This window comes from Lentinus tigrinus (genome assembly GCF_003813185.1).
Source record: "Lentinus tigrinus ALCF2SS1-7 unplaced genomic scaffold L226scaffold_3, whole genome shotgun sequence".
Taxonomy (NCBI): domain Eukaryota; kingdom Fungi; phylum Basidiomycota; class Agaricomycetes; order Polyporales; family Polyporaceae; genus Lentinus; species Lentinus tigrinus.
This window is the reverse complement of record NW_027137912.1, coordinates 1,873,636-1,895,353: the sequence shown is the minus strand read 5'-3', so window position 1 is coordinate 1,895,353 and position 21,718 is coordinate 1,873,636. Positions and strand designations below refer to the sequence as shown.

General features: G+C 57.4%; 7 protein-coding genes across 7 annotated transcripts; 4 read left to right on the top strand and 3 right to left on the bottom strand.

Moving 5' to 3' along the window:
• The first annotated feature begins 1 nt into the window (after position 1).
• Positions 2–3,203, top strand: L226DRAFT_557573 (uncharacterized protein). Its single transcript, XM_067683185.1, has 16 exons — positions 2–271; positions 328–500; positions 557–601; positions 664–684; positions 740–996; positions 1,047–1,053; positions 1,118–1,159; positions 1,213–1,314; positions 1,367–1,465; positions 1,519–1,564; positions 1,624–1,728; positions 1,794–1,885; positions 1,941–2,098; positions 2,156–2,239; positions 2,299–2,310; positions 2,364–3,203. The coding sequence occupies exons 1-16, from the start codon at positions 95–97 to the stop codon at positions 2,897–2,899; spliced, it is 1,956 nt and encodes a 651-aa protein (XP_067541020.1). The 5' UTR covers positions 2–94; the 3' UTR covers positions 2,900–3,203.
• Positions 3,204–3,561: 358 nt separating this feature from the next.
• On the top strand, positions 3,562–3,939 carry L226DRAFT_566940 (uncharacterized protein; the record flags this gene model as incomplete). The annotated part of the gene is made up of 3 exons (XM_067683959.1): positions 3,562–3,597; positions 3,671–3,755; positions 3,872–3,939. 3 exons carry the CDS (start codon positions 3,562–3,564, stop codon positions 3,937–3,939), a joined length of 189 nt encoding a protein of 62 aa, XP_067541019.1.
• A 1,753-nt stretch (positions 3,940–5,692) lies between these two features.
• Positions 5,693–8,087, top strand: L226DRAFT_557572 (uncharacterized protein; the record flags this gene model as incomplete). The annotated part of the gene is made up of 4 exons (XM_067683184.1): positions 5,693–5,887; positions 5,946–6,010; positions 6,101–6,805; positions 6,847–8,087. The coding sequence occupies exons 1-4, from the start codon at positions 5,778–5,780 to the stop codon at positions 8,085–8,087; spliced, it is 2,121 nt and encodes a 706-aa protein (XP_067541018.1). The 5' UTR covers positions 5,693–5,777.
• Positions 8,088–9,275: 1,188 nt separating this feature from the next.
• L226DRAFT_566938 (uncharacterized protein) lies at positions 9,276–13,244 on the bottom strand (the record flags this gene model as incomplete). Its single annotated transcript, XM_067683958.1, has 10 exons — positions 9,276–10,844; positions 10,897–11,635; positions 11,685–11,708; positions 11,764–12,306; positions 12,358–12,403; positions 12,657–12,723; positions 12,778–12,957; positions 13,019–13,074; positions 13,139–13,176; positions 13,228–13,244. The coding sequence occupies 10 exons, from the start codon at positions 13,242–13,244 to the stop codon at positions 9,276–9,278; spliced, it is 3,279 nt and encodes a 1,092-aa protein (XP_067541017.1).
• A 338-nt stretch (positions 13,245–13,582) lies between these two features.
• On the top strand, positions 13,583–17,021 carry L226DRAFT_479245 (APG9-domain-containing protein). Its single transcript, XM_067676838.1, has 7 exons — positions 13,583–14,387; positions 14,442–14,697; positions 14,754–15,148; positions 15,199–15,298; positions 15,353–15,531; positions 15,584–16,067; positions 16,125–17,021. The coding sequence occupies exons 1-7, from the start codon at positions 13,642–13,644 to the stop codon at positions 16,851–16,853; spliced, it is 2,889 nt and encodes a 962-aa protein (XP_067541016.1). The 5' UTR covers positions 13,583–13,641; the 3' UTR covers positions 16,854–17,021.
• A 445-nt stretch (positions 17,022–17,466) lies between these two features.
• L226DRAFT_201048 (uncharacterized protein) lies at positions 17,467–18,814 on the bottom strand. Its single transcript, XM_067672816.1, has 3 exons — positions 18,676–18,814; positions 18,381–18,598; positions 17,467–17,749 (listed from the first exon to the last, which is right to left on the bottom strand). Exons 2-3 carry the CDS (start codon positions 18,521–18,523, stop codon positions 17,569–17,571), a joined length of 324 nt encoding a protein of 107 aa, XP_067541015.1. The 5' UTR covers positions 18,524–18,598; positions 18,676–18,814; the 3' UTR covers positions 17,467–17,568.
• A 139-nt stretch (positions 18,815–18,953) lies between these two features.
• L226DRAFT_500964 (oligomeric complex COG6) lies at positions 18,954–21,649 on the bottom strand (the record flags this gene model as incomplete). Its single annotated transcript, XM_067677804.1, has 8 exons — positions 18,954–19,396; positions 19,449–19,517; positions 19,573–19,926; positions 19,981–20,056; positions 20,105–20,563; positions 20,613–20,978; positions 21,038–21,168; positions 21,227–21,649. The coding sequence occupies 8 exons, from the start codon at positions 21,644–21,646 to the stop codon at positions 19,079–19,081; spliced, it is 2,193 nt and encodes a 730-aa protein (XP_067541014.1). The 3' UTR covers positions 18,954–19,078.
• Positions 21,650–21,718: the final 69 nt, after the last annotated feature.

Sequence of the window (21,718 nt, the reverse complement as noted above, 5' to 3'; positions counted from 1 at the left end):
TCGGCGGACCATCCGTCGATGATGCTTTCGCGCATTTGACGCTGCCCTCGTCACCGGCTTCTCCTCTGCCACCATCCCCGACGACCCCAAAGCCATGACCGCCGCTCCCGAGGACACCTCAGCACAGCTGCGCGCAGCGAGCGCGGGCTTCGACGCCCTCTTCGCAAACGACCTCCAGAAGGCACGCGAGACCTTCGCGGCTAGCGATTCCCCCTTCCATGCTATGGGAAATGGTGTCTGTGCCTTCCTCGAAGCCGCACTCGGTATGGAGGTATGCATACCTATTATCTCCGCCTTTTCTCGCCTGCTGACACGCAAGTCCCGCAGACTGGGTTGATGGCCGAGGCATCTCACCTTCTTGCACTCTCCGAGGCAGGCGCAAAGAAGCAGCTCAAGCTTGCCAAGTCCTCTTCCCAGACCACCCAGTTTCCCCCCGGTACCGAGTGGGAACTGCTGCACTCCGATGCTGTCATCCTCCTGGGTCTCACCCACGCCCTGAGGTATGCCTATTCGTGATAATTAACCGTGCCACTCCCTCATTCGGTCCGTCCGATAGCGAGTCCTACATGGGTTATATCCAGTGCTTGTACGCTATGAATAGGTCCGTTCATATACCTTTGCCGGGTTGCTTTGTTGTCTCATTACTTCATTGTTACAAAACAGCGCGCACTCCAAGTTCTCCAAGTACGCACGTTGGTCTCTGAACGTGGTCCTAGAGTTTGAACCGTATCATTTGCAGACTATACAAGATGGTGTATTCCAGTGGCCTCGACGAATACGCGACTCCAGCTGCTTCTGAGCCCGGTTCGAGGGCCCCCAGCATACGTTCGGAGGCATCAGCTGCAAGCGCGACGGCCGCCGCACCCAAGCCTGCGAAATCGGGCTTCTTCAGCCGCTTTACTGGCGCGTCATTAACCGTGCCGACCGCACCAAGAACCCCCGTACATGCCGCGGAGGGCACAGTTGATGAGCTCATCTTGTCTGGAACGGCGTTTGGTGGGCATTCTCCTAGCTTAGTACGGGCAATCGCTGATGCCGGACCACAGGATATGGGTAGGTCGCCTACCTCCTCGATGAGGGCAAATATTCTCTTGATATTGAGTTTCGCCTGTGACAGTCTGTTCAACCTTGTGTTTTCTCTCCTTCCTGCGAAGATACGGTGCGCATATATTCCCACATATAATTACTTCCCAATCTCACCAACCAATCTAGCGGTGTGGTCGGCTTCCTTGGCTTCCAACATGACAGGAAACTAGCGCTCCGGGCATTGGCAGTATCGGCCGCCAAGACGGACGTGCATGCCGTCTTCGCAGGGTGCGTTCATTTACATAGACCCCCCGGTTCTCCTCTCACGACTTATCCAAAGGTTGTCGTTGATGACCTACCATGGAGTCGTGCTCCTGTTGGCCGGCTACCAGGCCGATGAGGAGCACATCCTCAGGCAATACCGAGCAATTGTCGACAAGTGAGCACCCCATCTTAGTTGGAAAATGAGAGCCTGTTCCTAACCTCCCGCAGGTTGGAGTCCCGCTATCCGACCGGCTCGCTATGGATATTGAACCGAGTAGGTGGACCATTGAATGTCATCGAGATCTGTACACTGACGGCGCTCCGCAAAAATAGGCCAAGATTCTTCGAATGTCATACGATCCAGACGGTGCGATCAAGGTTCTCCAGGACGGCTTGGCACCTGGCCTGCCGCACACGTTTGCACAGGCCGATGGTTTGGTAAGTTCTAGCACGGCTATCTGGATCTCGTGGACGGACATAAATACTGACGGGCCGGCTTGTAGCTCCTTTTCGAGCTTGCATGGACTTTACTCTCTCAGAGACGATATCAGGAGGCTGCTGATGCGTTCATTCGCGTCACGGAAATCAACAGCTGGTGCGTCGCTTGTCAATGACTTGTCAGGCCTGGTCTGAAGCTGTTGTTGTTGCAGGAGCCATGCCACCTATAATTTTATTGCTGCAGGCTGCTATGTCTCGCTCAAGAACTACGACAAGGCGCAGGAGCTGCTTGATAAGGTTCCGGAGCTGATTGAGAAGCGCAAGCTCGGTGGCAAGGACCTTCCCACTGAAGTGTTCATCAAGAAGAAAAGTACGTGTCTGTATAACATCTCTTGGTTGTAAGTCGCTAACAACATCGTTCGCGTAGTTGCATTCTATAAGGAGCAGCAGAAGATCGCTACTGGATCGGAGGAGGGCTACGCACACGCCGCTAGAATCAGTCCCGCCGAAGGTACGTACTTCCGAAGAAATAGACACCGTATAATGAGCTGATCATCCATGCGCAATTAGAGCTTTCCATTTGTACGTTTTCCTGTCTGCCACAGCCGTCATTTGTCTTCCTAACGTCTCACTAGTCTGGAACACGCACACGAGGATAACACGAGACACCGCTCTTGCCCATGTAGAAGACTGGGCGACGTGTCTATCGACGCCGCCTGAGGTCAAGAGCGACACCCTCACCTCGGTCATGGACAAAGAGCAGACCCCGTCACTTCCGACCGACCGCCCGGACACCCCAGACGAGCTGGCAATCCGCTCCCTTCTTCTTGGTATCGTCCACCGCACGGTGGGCGACTACACTGGCTCGCGGACGTTCTTCGAGGACGCCATCGCCCGACAGCCGGCGATCCAGGTCAGCACGTGGGTCGGGGGCGTAGCGTGGTTCGAGCTCGCTGTGCTTGAGCTGAAGGAGATGGAGGCCAAGAGCCAGGGAACTAGCGTCGACACGCACGCGTGGGCGGACGTGCTGAAGAGCGCGCTAGGGAAGCTCGACAAGGCACTGTCGCTCGCGACGCAGCAGGTCGACCTCTCTTCCAGGCTCGACAGCCGCATAGCGATGCTTAAGGACGAGATTGGGCTGAAGAAGGAGATGCTGGGCATCGTGCCATGAGGCGCGTAGAGGGGACTCGTCTCCGCTGGTGCATACATAAGGCATCCGCGGATTGCATAGATGTTAAGAGGATAATACGGTACAGCTTAACTAATTACTCGGACATGGACTGGTACTCATTGGCATATTCTCCGGTTCGGAGGACTACATAGCAATGTAAACTTTGCTATACATGATCTTGCTTGCGTAGAAACGGCCACTACGTTTCGCTAAGCTAGAGGCTGCCTCACGGGCCTAGGTTGCGTCACGTATTGACCTCTGCGTGTGTCGGGTCGACTCTCCGACCAGCGCAAAGATCACATCGATATAAAGATCTTACCAGAAGGCTCGTGTGCGCAGATAGATGCCTTGTGGTTGCCCGCGTACAATGAGGCTCTAAGGTAAGTTTAGGGGGGTAAACTGGATTAGAACCGCTTTAAAAGTGTACTTCAAAGTTGTGTAAGATGATCAGTAAGTGTGTAGAAGAAGCAACTTACGCGGTAAGTCGGGATCAGTAAACAGGACTGACGCCGGCTGCCTTCCGTGATTCGCCGTCACGCGCTTTTCTTCCACTTCCACTTCCACCACCACTCTCTACGCTGTACGTAGGACCGCTGCGTCGTGGCTGCGTCCTCCCACCGCTGACACTCACGAACGCGCATATTCGACAGGCATCACCCACAATGAGCTTCCTCGGTCTCCGCAAGTGGCCCACTCCCGTCCGTTTCCGTTTCCTGCCAGCCAATCCTCGTGTCCCCGCCCGACTCTGACACCCTCTCTCTGCGTACACAGGTCGCCAAGCCGTTGTGGCCGTTCGTCAGCGCGAGTCTGCTGACGTGGTTCCTGGTGGGCAAGATGCAGGACCTCGGTGTCAAGTGTGCGTACTCTCTTTCCTTCTCCCCCCACCCCTTGCCTCCCCGTGTGTGTGTGTGCGGGGTGTGCGTCTTGAGATGATTTGTGCTGACGGACGCGCGACACGTTTTCGTTTTACAGCGGAGGGCTTCCGCAATGACCCGCGCAACCCGTACGCGGCCCAGATCGCGAAGCAGTCGCACCACTAGAAGAGCCCCTACTGTACTTTGCATGTGCGCCGTGTAGACGATGAATCCAGGCGGTGTTGACGCACCGGAGGCTTGCCTGCCTGCTCCCTGCCACCTGCCAGCAAGCGCTGTGTATACTCCCAGACAAGTCGTGGTGGGACCGAGTGACTAGGTATGGTACCTCTTTGAATCTGCGTGCGTCGAATGGACGGGGGATACAGTATCGGACGACCGACCGATGCGCTTGTGGTGCGCTTGAACGCGTGTGCAGAGACGACGACCACGGAGGGTCAGTGCAGACCCCGTATGGTTCTCCCTGGGCGTCGTCTACCCTGTACATGCATACCCTGTGCGTGGCAACCCTGGCAATACATGTGCATGAAGGACTGTCTGCCCGGAGTCGACATCCCGTTCATCGTATATCATCCAGAGGGCCGGGCGATCTGGAATGCCACGCCATAGCGTGTGTGGACCCATCGACATCCTTGTTGGCTAAAGTCGTGCGGTTTGAGGCCACAGCCAGCCTAGAGAGCCAGGTTGGACTGTCTAGGATGCACCGTACGTGTCTAACCGATGATAAACCTCCTTGAGAAACCAGGCATCCTCCTTTACATGTCGAGCAGACGATGAACGGGAGCCAAGGTCGCGCTAGAGTGATATCATCATGCCCTTGTGGGCTGGCTATGTTCAACAAGGTGTCGTGCTCGTGTGGCCGGCCGCTAGAACATGGACTCGATTAGCGATTGTCGATTATTACTAGCACCTCCTGCATCTCTATGTAGTTGTGCTTCTCTGCGATGCAATAAGCTCCTGCAGGCTGCGACTCTGCTCGCCTTGTGTACTTCGGTCTTTTGGCCAGGGGTAGGGCCGTCCGACCCCCCTCTGTGCTACGAGAGACAAGGCCAGCCGGCCGGGGGGTGAGGAAAACTATTTGGGATTTGGCAGAACCATGGGTGCAGGAAGATGACGAGCAGGAAGGAACTCTTGCAATGTACGGTACATAGGTTATGATATCGAAGTCGAGTGAGATTATGTTTGGACGATGGCTTTGTGTAGATGTGATGTCAGAGATGATGAGGTTCGCTGGCGGAACATATGTACGGTTGCGTAAGTGTGCCTGTGTGCTGCTTGGCGCGAGTGCGAGTGTCTACTTCGGACTTGCCGGTGTTAGCCGTGTGGGCCCAGCTTAGTCCTTGTGACCTTGACCGGTTGGCCGCCGGCCGCTCCGTAGCAGGAACAATGATGTTGCTACCCAAGTACTCGAGCGTCGTCGGGTTGATATGCAATCGGACTTGTGAGATATGTATGCGAACGACGGCCGATACTTACCATGGGCGGGCTGGGAACATGATCGTGAAGAACGAAAAGTCCGGATGATGCACGTGCTGGAATATGCATTTGCATCGGTGTAAGTTGTAGCGGCCTGGGAGGCAGGGGAAGCGTGCGAGGGCCTGACGCAGCTGGTGACTGCTCGGTGCGGCTTCTACCACGTATACGTACGTCAGCGTCGCAATTCGTTGTAGCTTGGTGGAAGAGCGTGCGCGGGGGGACATCATGACGGATGTGTCCACAATGTCGCTCCAGTCCGAAGACTGAGTGTGGAGAACCTCTGTGCGGCAGAGAAAAGTGGCTGATATGTGAGGGAGAGAGATGATGCTGCAAGTGAGGGCAGCGGGCCGGGTGTCGAACGTCGAGGGAGGAGGTTAGCGGGTGAGCGCTTGATGTGTGGCTGTGGCAAGGCTGGACGTGGACTCGGTCGGGATTTGCGTCATAGCTTCCATCATCGGCAGCAGCGTCGGGCACTCTTTAGGGCGGATTTAACCCTGACACTGCGCTTGACATACGCTGCAACGGGGTCCATGTCGCTGGACACGCAGGTCGCTCTTGCTCGGCCTCCACGCGGAGAGTCATCCCATCTCTCCAGGGCCGCGCGGCAGGTCGTCCCCCCTTTTCTCCAGAAACTCTACGAGTCCGTGTCTTCTATGCCCTTCCTCCCTCTTCTCTCGCTGAGCCCTCGATCTCTCCAGAATCGTCAACGACCCTGCCAACGAGGAGCTCATAAAGTGGTCCGAGAACGGCGATTCCTTCTACGGCAAGTCTCTCTCTTTCTCTCCTCCTCCTCTCCTCCTTCTTACTCTCCGCCACTCCCCTTCCCCCACCCCTTTCCTTCGTCCCTCTCCAGTCCTCAACCATGAAAAGTTCGCTCGTGAGGTGCTTGGACGCTGGTTCAAGCACCAAAAGTTCGCGTCCTTTGTGCGCCAGCTGAACATGTACGGGTTTCACAAAATTCCTCATCTGCAGCAAGGCGTTCTCAAGAGCGACTCTGATACCGAACCATGGCACTTCGAACACCCCAACTTCCATCGCGGCCAGCCAGATCTCCTCTGTCTCATCCAGCGCAAGAAGCAGCCCACCCATGGCCAGCCCGACGATCCTGCTATTGACATGCACGACCCGGCCAACAGCCCCAACCCCCTAACAAACGTCACTCCCGGCCACCTCATGGACATCAACTCCATCGTCAACGGCGTCGCTGCCATAAAGCGCCACCAGCAAGCCATCTCTGCAGACCTCAGCACCCTCAAGCAGTCCAACGATGCCCTCTGGAAAGAGGCCGTCGCCGCTCGCCAGCGCCATGCCAAGCACCAGGACACCATAAACCGTATCCTCAAGTTCCTCGCAGGCGTATTCGGTCATACCGACGACGGTCCCCACTCCCCCGATGGTTCACATACTCCGCCACAAGTCACTCCCCGCATTCGACAGAGGCTGATGATTGGCGATATCAGGCGCTCCCCCCTGAAGGGCAAATCTGTTGACATCATGGAGGTTGAGGACGATGAGGTGGAGAACAGGCGCATCAACCGTGGTCCATCCCCGTTTTCAGGTGAGTTCTCTCTCTCTATCTGCCCGCACGTCCCTGAACAGACGCCCGTTCCAAAGACCGGTATGCGTCTATTGAGACCCCAGACGCGACCGTGACCACACCTTCTGGGCTCGAGTCTATCGCTCCCTCTGAAGCATTCTCTCCTGCCTCGGACGTCCATTCCGACAAGTCATCACCTCCTATCCGCCCATCTCAAGTCCTGTCCAGAAGCAACAGTGCCACCTCTGCTAGTCGATTGACAAACGTATCTACGCCACTGACGAATGGGTCTACGCCAAACCCGGTCCAGACTACCCCTGCTTCCGCCCCTCCCCCGGCCAATGTCGACGCTATGTGGCAGGCCGCGATACAACACATGATGAGCTCCCCTGGACAGTTTCAGCGGCTCATGCAGGCGTTCGCGAACCAACAGTCCATCGCCAACCTTCCTGGCAACCTCCCCACCGACCCTAACCTGTCAAATACTCATGCTTCCGCAATCGCCGCGTACGAACCCAACGCGAACGACTACTCGCGCTGGTTCACGCCCTCCGCCCCTTCCACCTCCTCCGCCACCATGTCCCAGCCCCTCCTCGCCCCCGCGCACAGTGACGAGAACAACCCGTTGCAGTTACTCCTCGATGAGTCCAATCGGCTGCAGAAGTCGTACCGAGACGCGACCGAGATCGACGCGGACATGGACATGCTCCAGTCCTCGATCAACTCGCTGATCCAGAACCTCGGCATCGACCCGACCTCGCTCGCCCAGCCGCATGAGGAGCCCGTCCCTCCGATGGCATCTAACCCCCCAAACATGAATGGCCAGCCCAACGGCCCTCCTCCGCAGATGAACGGGTTCGCCATGCATCTGCCGCCCGAGTCGTTTGTGAACGGCTTTGGAGGCATGAACGGGCTCGACCCAGGGGGCGCAGACGCCTCGCAGCCGGACCACCTCCTCGACTCGCTCCTCAGCCAGATCGGGGACGGCGCCGGGGGCGGCGGCGCGGGCGTGGGCATGGACGGCATGGACGGCATGCCGGGGTACCCGGACATCACGGACCACTACGACCACAGCGCGCGGATCGACGGGACGTCGATCGACGACGCGAGCACGGAGCAGCTCGCGGCGTTCCTCGAGGAGGCGAGCGCGAACTCGGGCGCGGATTCGCCGCCGGGCGGGGTGGGCGTGAACATGAACGTGAACGGGTCGATGCACCAGAAGCGGAAGAGCGATGCGATGGACCTGCCGCTGCCGACCCCGCCCGAGGGCGGGACGGGCAAGAAGGTGAAGCGGAAGCGATGAGCGGTGCGCGGTGCGCGTGGTGTTGGAGGACGGGGACGAGGACGGAGACGGGGACGCTCACGCCTGCTGTTGTGCGCCTCCGCCCTTCCAAGCCAATCGTATGCGGCATGGAGGTGTCGTGCACCGCTGTCTGCAACTCATCCGGCCGTGCCTTGTGCAATGCATTTCCACCTCAGCTGCTCGCGACTGCCGACCCGGGTTCGTATTCTTGTCATCTCTTGAACCGTCTTGCCCCCTCTCATCGCTCCCCATGTTCCGACGCTCTCTCGCCTTTTGCATGGCTTCTGGGTCGGTCCTCGGCCTTTCCGGTTACGTTATCGACCCCCCTCCCTCTCCCCTCCTCTTCCCCTTCCATTCTCCTCTTTTCATCACTCGCTCTCGGGACCGGCGGCGGCGGCGCTGCACTCACCTCGCACATCGTGCTCTCAACTCTTGGACACCGCTTGACGACGAGGCCTCCAGCTTCAAGCGCTCAAGCACCCGCGGGCAGCACGATCCTATCCTATCTAGTAGCCACTTACATACACGCGCGGCGCAATCAATGGACGGTGGGGCAACAGGCATGGCACAGTAGCTCGAAATTATAGATGTATTTGTAGCGATATATAGTGTGTAATCCTATATCGACAGCAAAGAAGAGCAGGAGCGTGTGGGACATGTACAATGACAGAGATGGGTCTGCGTACTCGGACAGACGGACGGACGGACGGACGTAGCGATGAGATTGAAGGAGCGACGGAGCAGGACCTGCGCGAGAAGTAGGGTGTGTTCCTTTGAAGACCGAGACTGAGACGTAAGCAAAGCGCAAGAAAACGAAAGAGGAACACGGGTGGGCAGGTACAAGCTACTGAGAAATCCTGTTGACAGAGATGAAGATGAAGGATGAAGACGAGAAGATTGACAAGGTGACAAGGAATAAGATTAAACGACCGAGCAGGCTGGGGGCTGCATACAAGCTAATCCAAGCGTAAGCACAGCAGACTAGTACTAGTGAGAACCAGAGACTAGAGTGCGTGAAACCGATGTCAGAATATAACGATCGTCCATGGGAGTGGAAAGACGGGCTGCAGAGAAATCCCACTCGCGCAAGAAGATGGCCGCCAGAGAGCCCGCGACGACCTAGGTACCGGTACGACCGACTACGAGTACATAGGGCCTCAACAATCCGGCTCGCGAGTCACGAGTCGCTCACTCGATCTGCACCTTTGGCGGGAGCGGCGGCGGCCGCGGGACAGCGAGGGCGCCAGACGCGCTGTACGAGCCCTGCCGCGACGGCCCAGGGGAAGCCGACGCGCTCACCCCTGCCGACCCCGGACGCGACGCAGCAGCAGCGATCGTGGAGAGCGCGCCGGGGCCGAACGTGCTGTCCCTGGCCTCGAGCTCCGCGATGTCCTCGCCGCCGCTCGAGCTCGAGGCGACGGAGGCGAGGTCGGGGTCGGACGCGAGCCCCGCGGCGTCGATCGCCTGCAGCTTCGCGGTGGTGCGCTTGTCCTCGAGCTGCGTCTCCTCGATGTACTCGCGCGGCGGCTTCGGCGCGAGAGGGGGCGGCGGTGGGGGCGTGGTCTGGGGCGACGGGGTCGTGCGCGAGACGTCCAGCTGGTCGTGGTAGCCGTTTGAGGGCGGCGGCGACGGGTAGGGCGACTGCGCCGGGGGAGCAAGGGCACGTGGGGGTCCACCCGCGCGGTCTTCGGCCTCGTACAGGGCCTTCAGACGAGCCTTCTCCTCTGCGGCTGTGAGCGGGCGAGCACTGACGGGGGTACCTGGAGCGTTTGGGGAGATTGGTGGGGTCGGGGGTGGACGGGCACGGACACCGTTGGGTACTTGCGACGCACGCGGTGGAGGAGTCGGCGTCGTACCCGGAGCAGAAGCAGAATCCTGCTGCTCGTACCTCCGCCGAAGCATCTCCTTCTCTTCATATGCAGACAGCGGCGGCGACTTCGGAGAAGGCGAGAACGGTGGAGGCGCTCCAGCAGGAACAGCAGGAGGGCCGGGGTATGGGCCAGGAGGAGGGGAAGATGCGTACTCCGCTAAAGGAGGCGCGGGCTGCCAGGATTGCTGCTGCTGTGCGGCAGCTGCATCCATCGCTTCATAGTGCCGGCGCTGGCGCTCCTTCTCAGACAGGATAGGATGAGAAGACGAGCCCGCTGTAGCATCCGCGAAGGGAGGGGGCATGTCCGCATGCGGAGACGCGACGTGAGAAGGGGATTGAGGACCAGGGATGGATGTTGCCGGGCTAGTCGCCTGGTATAAAGAGTCGTACTGTACGGGACCGGCGTTGCCGGGTACCCGTCCATAGTGCGAGGACTGCGTTTGCCAAACCGCATTCTTCGCCTCGTAGTACCGCTGTAGCATTGCCTTCTCGTCCGCGGCGGAAGGAAGTGCGCTGCCAGGAGTAGTCGGTGACTTGTTGGGGGTCGGCGAAGTGACGGGTTTGTTGATAGCGCTCATCGCTTCTGAGTAGAGGGCGGCTCCAGCGGAAATGCTGGGAACTCTCGCGGCGGCACTGCTGCCACCAGCAGAAGACGAGCCTCCCACGGGATTGGGAGAAGAGACGTTCGCCGCGTAAGGAGAGGATCCTGACGCGTCTGAGCCCTCGAAGCCTCGCGCACGCGCAACACGGCGTTGAGCATCTTCGAACAACCGTGCCTTCTCTTCCTCTGCCGTGAGCCATCGGGTCTGCGGTTTGCTGCCCGTTGCAGCGGGGGGAGTGACTGGTGCAGGACTTGTGACTGGATCACCATGTCCATTTTGCGACCCCTGTGCGGACCCAGTTAGCTGTCATTCGAGACACATACACACTCCCACTCACCCCAGTTCTGTTTTGAGCCTGCGTACGCTCCACCTTCGCGACGGCGTTTTGGTATAACAACACCTTCTCCTGCTCGGCCGTGAGAAATCCTGCCTTGGCAACAGGCTTGGTCGGCTGAGTCTGCTGGGGTGGAGGGGTAGTCGAGATTGGGCTCTCCAGAATCGTAGACGGGTGCCTCCGTGCACGCTCCTTCTCCGCCTCCATCTGCTCCCGTATCTCGTCCTCACTAGCATTCACAATAGTGAGACGCTGTGCTGGGTTCGTCCTACCGCCGCTCGAACGCGGGCGCGCCATGGGAGCGCCATGGTTGTCGTGCGATGAGCTGCTGCCAGCGCGCGATCTTTGCGCACTGGAGCCACTGGTTGCAGAGGGCGCGCCATACCCTGCCGCGCCGATGGTCTGGACATATGACGGCCCTCCAATATCGAGGCTCTTCTTGCGCTCCCCGAACTCGTTTACGCCTCTGCTGTCACCTGCAGCGGCGTTGGACGGTGCTGTGTTGAACGGTCCCTGGGCGGGTTTCGTGGGCGAGCGGAAGTCAGTCACGGAAGGCTTCTTGTCGATAGAGTTCGAGTAGCTATGCGAGGTGCCGGATGGCGACGTCACGCTTGAACCCGGACCCGGCTTGCCCATCAGCGAGGGTGCGAAGCCCTGCTGCTGTGCAGGCGGCGATTGTGCCGCCTGAGCGTTGCTCGGGTGGCCAGGAGGAAGCGAAACGTTGAAGGCATGTCCTATCCGTCTGAACCTTGTGTCAGTGATGAAAGATATGCAGAAGCTAATTGAATCACCTCATCGCTTCGAGGGACACCGGCCTGGATGACCCCGTCAGTAGATGAATGAAACCAAGGGATAGAAGGAGACACAAACTTTGGCCAGTTCGATATCATGACCGGCAAATCCATGATAATGGGCTGCCCAGTGTTCATCAGCGCCTTCACCGTCAGCACGTAGTTGATGTCGATATGCCGTGCAGCGTTGATCGTCGCCGACGTGTGGTGCGGCGGCACCGTCACGCTTAGCTCCGCCTTGTGTTGAGTCCCACCGTACAGCGTCACGTTCACGGGAACCTTCTGCTCGCCAATGCTGGAGACCTTAACCTGTGGGCTGCCCTTCTTGCCCTGTGTGTGCGGTGCTGCTCGGAAGATCGTAGTCTCGCGAAGCATGAACTCGAATCCGCGCAGCATCACGGTGTGCAATGTGTCGGACTTGACGGTCGCGTTCACGACTACACGGTCGCCGGGGCCGTAACAGGTATGGTCCCGCTGCACGATGAGCGTGACGCCATCTTGAGAGTGGCTGCGGGTCTCTGGCTGGGAATAGATAGGCCATGTTGAGTGCAGTTCGTGCTTGTCAATGATGATGGGGGAAGCCGTAGCAGTGATTATGGGCTTGTCGCGTCGCAGGAAGCCCCTACGCTGGCTGTGAGTAAGAGCAAGAGCACGAGAGAGCGGAAACGCGTACTTCTTCCCCTGCACACACACAGATGCGATGAGTTCATACTTGATACCTGCTATGAACCTTGTGGTCAGCGCCCGATACGTCTCGAGATTCCCGAGCCCCCCGGACTCGTACGCCTACTGTCCTTGACGACGTTTCGCCAAGTAACGGAAAGGATATCACCCCGGTGACACCGGCCTGCTCGGAACAGAGATAGTTCTCCCTCGGGTGCACCGCAATACAGGCAATTGCCAGACGCTTGCGACATATTGGATGGCAAAGGGGGATATCTCAGGGAGCGGGGCAATGGACGGACGACTCACCTCCTTTCTCCAGAGCAATAGTCGGGGGTATGGATTCCGGAATCCGGATGAAGAAGGGAAAATCATTCTGTGGCACATGCTTGAGGGTGGGATGTTGCAAATTATAAGACATGGCACTCACAGTGTGTAACATGCTATACTCTCCCTCGTTGGGGGATTGCCAGAGGTGGATGGGGCTCTGTCCGACAAAGTCGAAGAAGGTGTTCGCGGCACCGCCGCCTGGGAGGGTTTCGACCTTCCTGAGCTCGATGCGGACCCATTTGGCCTTGACCCCCTGCTGTCCTACCCGCACTTCAATAGCCTGCGCATGGGCGTCGGTGAGCATGCATGAAATTTCGAGAGAACAAAGGCATGTTACGTACGCCTTTCACTGCAGCCTGTGGGCGATCGGCTCCGCCAGGAGGGATTCCAGGATACCCTGCATGAACCGCGAGAAGTCAATACGCGCCTCTCGCCTGCTTCTTCCGAGAAACGCGCCCGACCTTGGACAAAGTCGACATTAGGAGGAGGACGTAGTGTTCTGTAGCGAAAGTGAGCACAATGCGCGAGCACAACGATGCGCACGACGCACAACTTAGGCTGGGACATTGAGGGGGTATAGGGTAGGTGGAGGAGGAAAGCTGGAGAAACTCCCGCCGTGGCGGCTGCTTCGCGCGCGACATGATGCACCGCTATCCGCAGGCGCTCATATCCGAATACGTACAGCGACTCCTCTCCCTCATCGTGGCTCAACTCGTTGGCTCGTCCTCGGCGAAAGTGACGAGAATTATGTAGAGGAACACACCGTGCACGTATGTTCCCGTCACATCCAGCTGCGTTTCATTTCGATCAGGCCTGTGAGCGCGCGCAGCTTGGGCGCTACTGCGTCTGCTAGCGCCGATGGTAGTCGCGACGCGGCGGCGCGAGGCAGCACTCTGCCAAAGGCAGCTTTGTTCGACGCGCAAGCTCCTCGCATCGTCCTCTTATCCCGCCGGCCTCATGAGCCATGGCTAGCAACTCCAACTCCCGCTCTATGTACGGCTCTCAGTCCATATATCCTGGTGGCAGCGGCTCTCGTCCGTTCCTAAACATGCTCAACCCCATGGGCCGCACATACCAAGGCTACATGCAGGCCAACCAGTCCGTTGTCGAAGAAGAAGACGAGGAGAACCCCGACCTCGAGGCTGGCCAGACCTCGCGAGGCTCCGTGCACCACTCCTCCTCAAGAGCGCATGGCAAGCGCAAGGTTACGTGGGGCGGGGAGGCATCTGAGATGAATGTCCTCCGTCCGAATAATCGCCAGGCTGACCCCAAGGGCGAGGAATCCTCTGACGATGAGGTTCCGCAAGACTTCATGATCGAGGCGAGTGCTCCTGCGCAGCGTCGTCCGCCGTCCCCACCCCCGACAAAGAGCGCGAAGGGCAAGGAGCGGCAAGAGCGGAAGCACTCACTGCACTCGCTGCACTCGTCCCGCAGGCCTTCCACCTCGAAGCCCATCCTTCCGATCACCTCTACGGACACGCCTCTCTCGATACCTCCACGACCCTCAGAGATCGGCGCAGAGCTTCGGTCGCAGTCAGAACCCCTACATGAACCACAGCCGAAGCACATGCGCGGACTCGACGAGCATGAGCGTGCGCTGTGGAACTGGGTCAATGTGTACAACCTCGACGCCTTCCTGCAAGAAGCCTACTACTACTACGAGGGAAAGGGACTGTACAGCATAGCACTATCCCGGGGCCTTAACCTTCTGTCCGTTGTGTTCCTTCTGTCGGACGGTGACAATGTACTGATAGCTTTGAATAGAACGGTAGGATTTGTGATTGGGTTTTCGACATTCCTCCTTGGTTGTGTGGATTACTCCCGCATACGACCCGACAAGGTCACAAGGCTGTCAGAGGTTGTCGTGAGCAGATGCGTCTCGAGGTTCTCGGGGTTCACGCTGTTCTTCTTCATGCTGTTCTCCGCGTTCTTCATTTGGCAGCTCGTCTCGTACGTGCTCAGTATGATGCGACTGGTGGACATGTATCGCTTCTACACGCACCTCCTGCACATACCTGACGTACGTGTCCATCGTCACAGCCATTGCTGATGTATTCACATCCCCTCTTTTCCCAGGAGGACATCCAGACGATCTCCTGGCCAGAGGTCGTGCGGCGCATAGGTGCCATCCGGGAAGACAACCCGCTCACAGCCTTGTCCTCCAACACAGCGGCACACCAGTCCGTGACAGCGAAGCTCGACGCACACGACATCGCGAACCGAATCATGCGTCAGGAGAACTATCTCATAGCGCTCTTCAACAAGGAGCTACTCGATCTGCGCGTGCCACTCCCGGTCTTTCTTCAGCGGTTTGCGTTCTTCCGTACCGCAGAGGAAGGTAAAGGCAAGACGCTCACAAGGGCGCTTGAGTGGAACCTGAGGTTTTGCTTGATGGAGTACCTGTTTGACGAGAGTGGGAGGGTGAGGAAAGTATTCCTGAAGAGCAAGAACAGGGCCGTGTTGATCGAAGGGTGAGCATAGACAGCACTTATGCGGCGTGGTGACTGACGGACGATCGCAGACTCCGCCGGCGGCTCATCTTCATGGGCATCCTAAACGCCATCTTCGCGCCGTTCATCGTGCTTTATCTCATCATGTATTCGTTCTTCCGCTATTTCGAGGTACGCTACACGTCTCAACGGGTTACATGCGTGGCACTCATGCGCAGTGGTCAGGAATACCATAAGAACCCGTCGAACATCGGAGGTCGGGGGTACACCCCATATGCGCAGTGGAAGTTCCGCGAGTTCAACGAACTTCCGCATCTGTTTAAACGGCGCCTGAACGAGTCTCATGAGACAGCGAGCATGTACATCGGTCAGTTCCCCAATGAGAAGGTCACAATCATCGCTAGGTGCGTTTTCAATTGTCCCTCCATTAGATGCGCTCTGCTCACAGGCATGTAGGTTCGTCGCGTTCATCGCTGGCTCCTTTGCCGCCGTCCTCGTGCTTGCCTCTGTTCTCGACCCGGACCTCTTCCTTCACTTCGAGATCTCCGCACACCGCACTGTGCTGTTCTACATCACGCTCTTTGGTTCGGTCCTCGCTGTCGCGCGGGGCATGATCCCCGAGGAGAACCGCGTATTCGACCCGGAACTGCTCATGACGGAGGTCGTACAGTATACGCACTACATGCCCGACGAGTGGAAGGGGCAGCTGCACTCGAAGAAGGTGCACGAGGGGTTCGGGCAGCTCTTTGCGATGAAGGTCGTCACATTCGCGCAGGAGCTGCTGTCTGTCATCCTGACACCATTCGTCCTGTGGTATTCATTGCCGCCTTGCGCGCCTGCCATCGTGGACTTCTTCAGGGAATTTACGGTGCATGTGGATGGACTGGGCTATGTCTGTTCGTTCGCAGTATTCGACTTCCAGCGACATGGTAATGTCAAGGTACGTGACAGGGCTTCTACCTCACAATACTCATGCTGATCGTTTGTGGCCAAATAGTTCGGTGCCCCGACGAAAGCCGTCGACGAACGCTGGATGTCGAAGGAGGGCAAGATGGAGAAGAGTTTCCTCAACTTCAAGGCTGCACACCCAGACTGGACGCCCAACGACCCCTCCGGCTCGCTCTACCTCAGCCGCATGGCCGACCTCAGCGCCGCACACCCCGTCGGCCTAGGCCGGCGCCGTCTCCTGCAGCGCGACACGCCGAACATTGCCCCCGTCCAGGGAGACATGGACTCGACGGTGCACCTGCACGCTCCAGGGCTCGCAGAGAAGGCGCGCGATTACGACCGGGCGCTACGTGCGAGCCAGAGCGTGCGCAGGCGCGGACCAAATGCGAGCATGATGATGGGGAGTGTGCTGCACCCCGCCCAGCTCGGCCAAACTGGACGGCCGGGCGACTCGATGCTCCAGTCGACAATGGGCGGGCCGGCGATGGCGCAGACGGCAGTCCTTGGTGACTCACAAGGCAGCGTTATGCCGTTGGGCGGACATACTGTCGATTCGGTCATCCCTGAAGAGGATTTGGCTCTGGACGGTGGCGTTGGGAGCACACTGGGGGAATCGTATGTCGATGGCAGGCGACCGCGTCCGAGTGTTGGACAGTCGCAACAGGAGGAAGACGAGGAAGAGTTGGAGGATGGGGGTGTGTTGGGATTGCTGGCACAGATCTACGGGACTGGCGCGAACTTTAAGGGGCGGGGACGAGGGCCGCCCCGTGTGCTATGATGTTATGATGTTGCTTATGATCTTTCCCATGTTATACTGAGATGATTTCAGCTTGCGACTGTACTCGAGTTGAGGAGGTAATGGATTCTTTCTGTACACACTTAAGCGCCACGATGTCGTTAGCTCATACAGCATACTAGGGGTTTACTGACAGTCGTATTTCGGAGTGAGAATAATGAATGAATCTTGGCAATCTCAGATCGAATTGTGTACAGGCAAACCGTTCGGAGATCTGATGTCTTCAGCTGACATTGAAAAGGATTATAAACGCCTGCAGCCCATCATGAGGGCATACCTGTTCGAACTATCACCGGGGGCATTGCACCACATATCCCCTAGAAACATGCTGAACTTAGCATGATCATTGGCCAATTTTGACCAGCGTGTGTTGCACTGTTACATTGTAGACATATTTGAGATGTGGCAGGAAATCTCGACACATCCTGGATATATTTTAAATGCCTCGTGTAACCAGGATGTAACTGCAATATGCCGATCGGCGCCACGCAAGTAATATTTGGCCAATGTTCAACGTTTGTTCAGCATGTATCTGCTTGATGGTGCAATGCCCCCGGTGTATGGTGTATGGTGCCCTCATATGGGGCTGCAGGTGGCCAGTGTCGTATTTGCACGCTAATTAGTTCAACATCTATCTCCAGGTTAGTCTAAAAGTACTTCAGGATATACAATGTTTGTGGTGATACCGCCAGCGTCATCAGGGAAGAGGAACATGAATGTGATCAGAGGAAGTAGAGCGGGATAAAGCAACATAAAGCTGTCCATGTGTGAAGACGGGTACTCTAAGATCTAAACCTACATACTTGACAGATTGTCCCTGAGCCTTATTGATCGACATGGCAAAGGCAAGTCCTACAGGAAATTGGCGGCGAGACAATCTAAAAGGGAACTCGCCATTGCTATTAGTAGGGTTGAGAGTAATGCGGGGAATATTAATGAAGACCAAGTTTCCATCGAACTGGCCGCCAATTCAGCCTTCAGTGTGCGTCATCGCGACGCGTCGGTACGCGCATTCAGCGCCGGAAAGGCGTGACCGCGATGTGGCCTGCTAAGGAACGTTCGAGAATTTTCCTCGTTTGTTGATTGTGGCATTCGAGGCGCCAGCGGCAACGTCGGAAAGTCGGGCGGCTCCACCACAGCGTCGGGAGTTCAGTAGCACGCGCGGCTGGCTGAAGTGCTGGCGGCTGGGCAGAAGGCTGGAACCCTCTGAAACCATGTCGATGGACGTCACATTATGACGTCTATCGACACAGTCTCAGGTTCAGGGCGAGTCACACACATCACACAACTCAGCAGGTCAACCTGTCACTCTCGGAGTCGGAGGCAGGCACAACAGGAGAGAACAACACTTACTAATACGGATTTGACACAGACATTAGATCCTTGCCAGCACCGTACCCTGTCGACTGGGTACAATGCTGACAAAGACCGGTTTCCCGTTCGCAGATGCCCATCAATACGTTGGGAACCCATGAGGGACAGAGGGAGGTGCGAGGCTGGTTTATGTACCTGCACAGGGCGTCTGACGCAGCCACGCGATCACGTGACATTGTTGACAGTGATAAGGTTTGGGGGTAATCCGTAGTGGCGTGGAAATTGTCAGGCGCCCTCCCACTCTCGGACCTCGGTCGACGGACGCTGACATTGGACATTCAAGCTGATCCTGGTAATCCCGAGGCTGTGATGCCAGTGGGACAACCGTTCTCGAGGACGCGACTGCCCGGCTACTGCGCATAGTACATACAGACGATGAGCTCGGAGACTCCGAGAAGTGCGCGAAGCTCTGTGAAATCTTACTACTTACCACGTAGTGCAGCGAGCTCATGTAATGTGCCCTGCGAGTGCCTGAAAGGAGCCAAGCGACGGGACCATCTTATTGACGTGTTGGAGAAGGATGTTCAGAGCTACACATTCAGATGTGAGGTTATAAGGGCATATCATGAGACTCATAGACATCTCACATTGAATAGACGTGCTACATGTCGCCGAGAGTCTCGAAGGAGATGAGTGTAGAGAAGAGAAACACGATATCCGGAAGATAGACCATGCCTTACTTGGTAAGTACAACCTTCCTTTTTGGGTCCAGCTCGTTTACTACAGAAGAAAGAAAGATGAGCCTCGGTGTAAGTATGCGTAACGTGCCTCACTTCAGACTTGATGCAGAGGAGACAACGTGCAATAATAAATTATCCACCAAGGCACAAGCGCTACGCTACTGTTTGCTCCTGTAACCCAAAGATCTGCCAGAGCAGTCGAACCTGCCCAAAAGGTCGCTCGCTGCCAAGGAGCGTAGCGGCCGCCTCGTACTTGTTCTCGGGTTTCTTGACTTCTTCGCACACGCATTCGTACGCGTGTGCAAGACGTTCTAGTGCTGCCTGGTGTATGCGGGTATGCAGGCTTTGCACGCTGAGGGACGACAATCGTGGAGAATGCACGACGCCTTCGCCCGAGAGCCATTCTGAGAACCGGTGTAGCGCCCTTTGCAAGGCGGCAGGTTCCGCCGCAGTGACGTGAGATAGCGGCTCCTGCACAGGTCAGAGTTGAGTAGCGTGAATGTGCGAGAGAGGAGCTACTGACATTTGGTTGTCGCGACGCGCACGCAGCTGCAATTTCTGCGAGCCCAGCATCTGCGAGAACATCCTTGTACTGCATCACTGTATCAGCTCCCGTCATGACGTGAGAGCAGCCCTCACCGACTCACATGTTCCTCGATGAGCTGCAAGACCTTGCCCTCCATCAGTCCCTGCACAACATCCTGCTTCTCGACCGTGAACGCGAACGGCTCAAGCACGCTCTGCAGATAAGCAAGGGTGTTGAGCACAAAGACCGCCTTGTCCCAACCGGGCCGCTGCCGCTTCTTCTCCTCCGCCCCCGTCATGCACATCTCGATCGCGGGGTCGACCATCTTGTCGAGGATGTCCCGGAAGCCAGCTTGAAGCTCTTCTTCCGCCTCGTCGCCAAGCAGAGAGGATTCGTACACGAGCATCATTTCGCGAAGGACTTGGGCGTGGTCGAGGATCACGAGGGGTGGCGAGACGCCCGCATCGTCCAGGTCCTACATGACAATGAGCTGGAACGTCATGCAGGATACAGCGAGCGGGATACATACGAGTGGTACACGCAGGAGCGACCTCCCCTGTGTCTCAATAGCGCCATAGAATAAAGAGTACGCGAGGTCGGTCAACCTATAGAGAGTCAGTACACTGCGCCGGTACAAAAGCAATCTCACTCACTCCTCCAACGTCTTGGACAGTAATGCTTCCTTCCCGATAGTCCGCTGCATCGTGAACATGTAGAAACCCAGCAAGTTCGCAATTTTATATGACGTGATGCTGCTCTCCTGCGACCGCACTGTCTGCTGCACGCGCACCTTCAGCGGCCCACACAGGCCCTTCACCGCCCCGTCCATCATTTCGCCCATCCACCCTTCCTCCTCGCTCTCGCCGAACTGGCGCACGGCACCGACCATGCGCCGAGCGCCACGTATCCCGAACAGACTCTCGAGGAACTCGCGTTCGGCAGCGATGGCTTGGTGCACCCATGCAAGCATGTCTCCGACATACCGCAGGGGGTCATGCGCATGGAGTTCGATGGGACGCGGTAGGCCGCCTGGCCCGCCGCGTGTTAGCGCGTCCATGAACGCGGACAGAAGGGTCGCTTGGCGGGTTTGTGAGAGGTACGCCAGTGCTTCCCTGCATGTATGCTCAGTCTCACAGCTGAACACAAATTGGCAAGACGTACGTGAGGAGTTCTGGCCTCTGTCGCAGCCTCCTGACAGCCTCGCGCATGGACGGGTCGACGTCCAAGCTTGCATCCCGGCCCATTTGTCGGAACTCAAACGAGCAATGGCGAAAGATCTTGTCGTACGCTTGCTCGAGCTGCGTGGCGGTCGCGGAAAGGATGTCGATGCCGGCTTTGGTGTCTCCCTCGTCCCCGGTCATGAGTACGCGGCAGTCATCGCGGATTTTCGCCGCCTTGTCCATTGCGGCGAAGAAGCGCGGTCCAACTGGAACTTCACGCGAGGCGATTGCATCTTTCTCTTCTGGGTTGAGTGTGAAGCGGGAGAGGAAGAGGGTTATGATGGACTGGCGAACTGCGACGCCTTGTCTGTGCGGAACATCGGGGGTTAAGACGAGCGTGCAGCGGGGAGATTGCGAAGAACGTACCGTTCTTCCCTAAGCGAACCTGCACGGTCGAGAAGGGACTTGCATGCTTTGTTGGTTTCGTGTAGCTGCATCTGCGCCTCGTCACATCGTGTACGCATGAGACCTATGTGCTCTTGCAGGGTATCCAATTGCTACGCACACACAATCCTGATGAACACACCCACACTCCGGATGTGAAGCCCTACACACCTTGTCGACCTCCCCAAACGCCTTCAAGAACTGTCGACTTGACTCTGCAAGCTTGCTTTCCACGTCCCGTCGCAGGTTCTTCCTCGCCCGCGCCGCAATATCCCCCGCAACGCTCTCTTCAATTGTCGGTCCAGACGCAGCAGCAACCACACCTGTCGGCTTCACTCCAGGTCCTGCAGAAATGCTATCCTCATCCTCGGCATCTCCGTCTCTCTCACTATCGACCTTGACCTCTTTCCCCTTGGTGATCTTCGAAGTTGACGGAGCATACAGCTCCGCGAGCGTGTCTAACGCCTCCCGTGTCGCATGGTCGTCGAAGTTTGCACTGAGTACCTTGTAGAGGCGTAATGAGATCGGATTCTGTGGTTGCGAAGAACTGAGGCTCGGAATGCGCGAGGAGGAAGGGGAGATGGCAGTCATCCGGATGCGCGTTGCCGCCCACCGACGCGACTCGGACTTGAGTCGGGACTCGGAGTGTGCCCTAGCGTATCT

Bases quoted from the DNA above. Each gene is read 5' to 3' on its own strand.
- L226DRAFT_557573 (XM_067683185.1), top strand. From the start codon at position 95: ATGACCGCCGCTCCCGAGGACACCTCAGCACAGCTGCGCGCAGCGAGC. The intron at 1,315-1,366 runs GTGCGTTCATTT...ACTTATCCAAAG, and splicing joins GTGCATGCCGTCTTCGCAGG to GTTGTCGTTGATGACCTACC. The intron at 1,565-1,623 runs GTAGGTGGACCA...CCGCAAAAATAG, and splicing joins CGCTATGGATATTGAACCGA to GCCAAGATTCTTCGAATGTC.
- L226DRAFT_479245 (XM_067676838.1), top strand. From the start codon at position 13,642: ATGGCTAGCAACTCCAACTCCCGCTCTATGTACGGCTCTCAGTCCATA. The intron at 15,149-15,198 runs GTGAGCATAGAC...GGACGATCGCAG, and splicing joins AGGGCCGTGTTGATCGAAGG to ACTCCGCCGGCGGCTCATCT. The intron at 15,532-15,583 runs GTGCGTTTTCAA...ACAGGCATGTAG, and splicing joins AAGGTCACAATCATCGCTAG to GTTCGTCGCGTTCATCGCTG.
- L226DRAFT_201048 (XM_067672816.1), bottom strand. From the start codon at position 18,523: ATGTCCAATGTCAGCGTCCGTCGACCGAGGTCCGAGAGTGGGAGGGCG. The intron at 17,750-18,380 runs GTACATAAACCA...GTTCCCTTTTAG, and splicing joins GCGTCAGACGCCCTGTGCAG to ATTGTCTCGCCGCCAATTTC.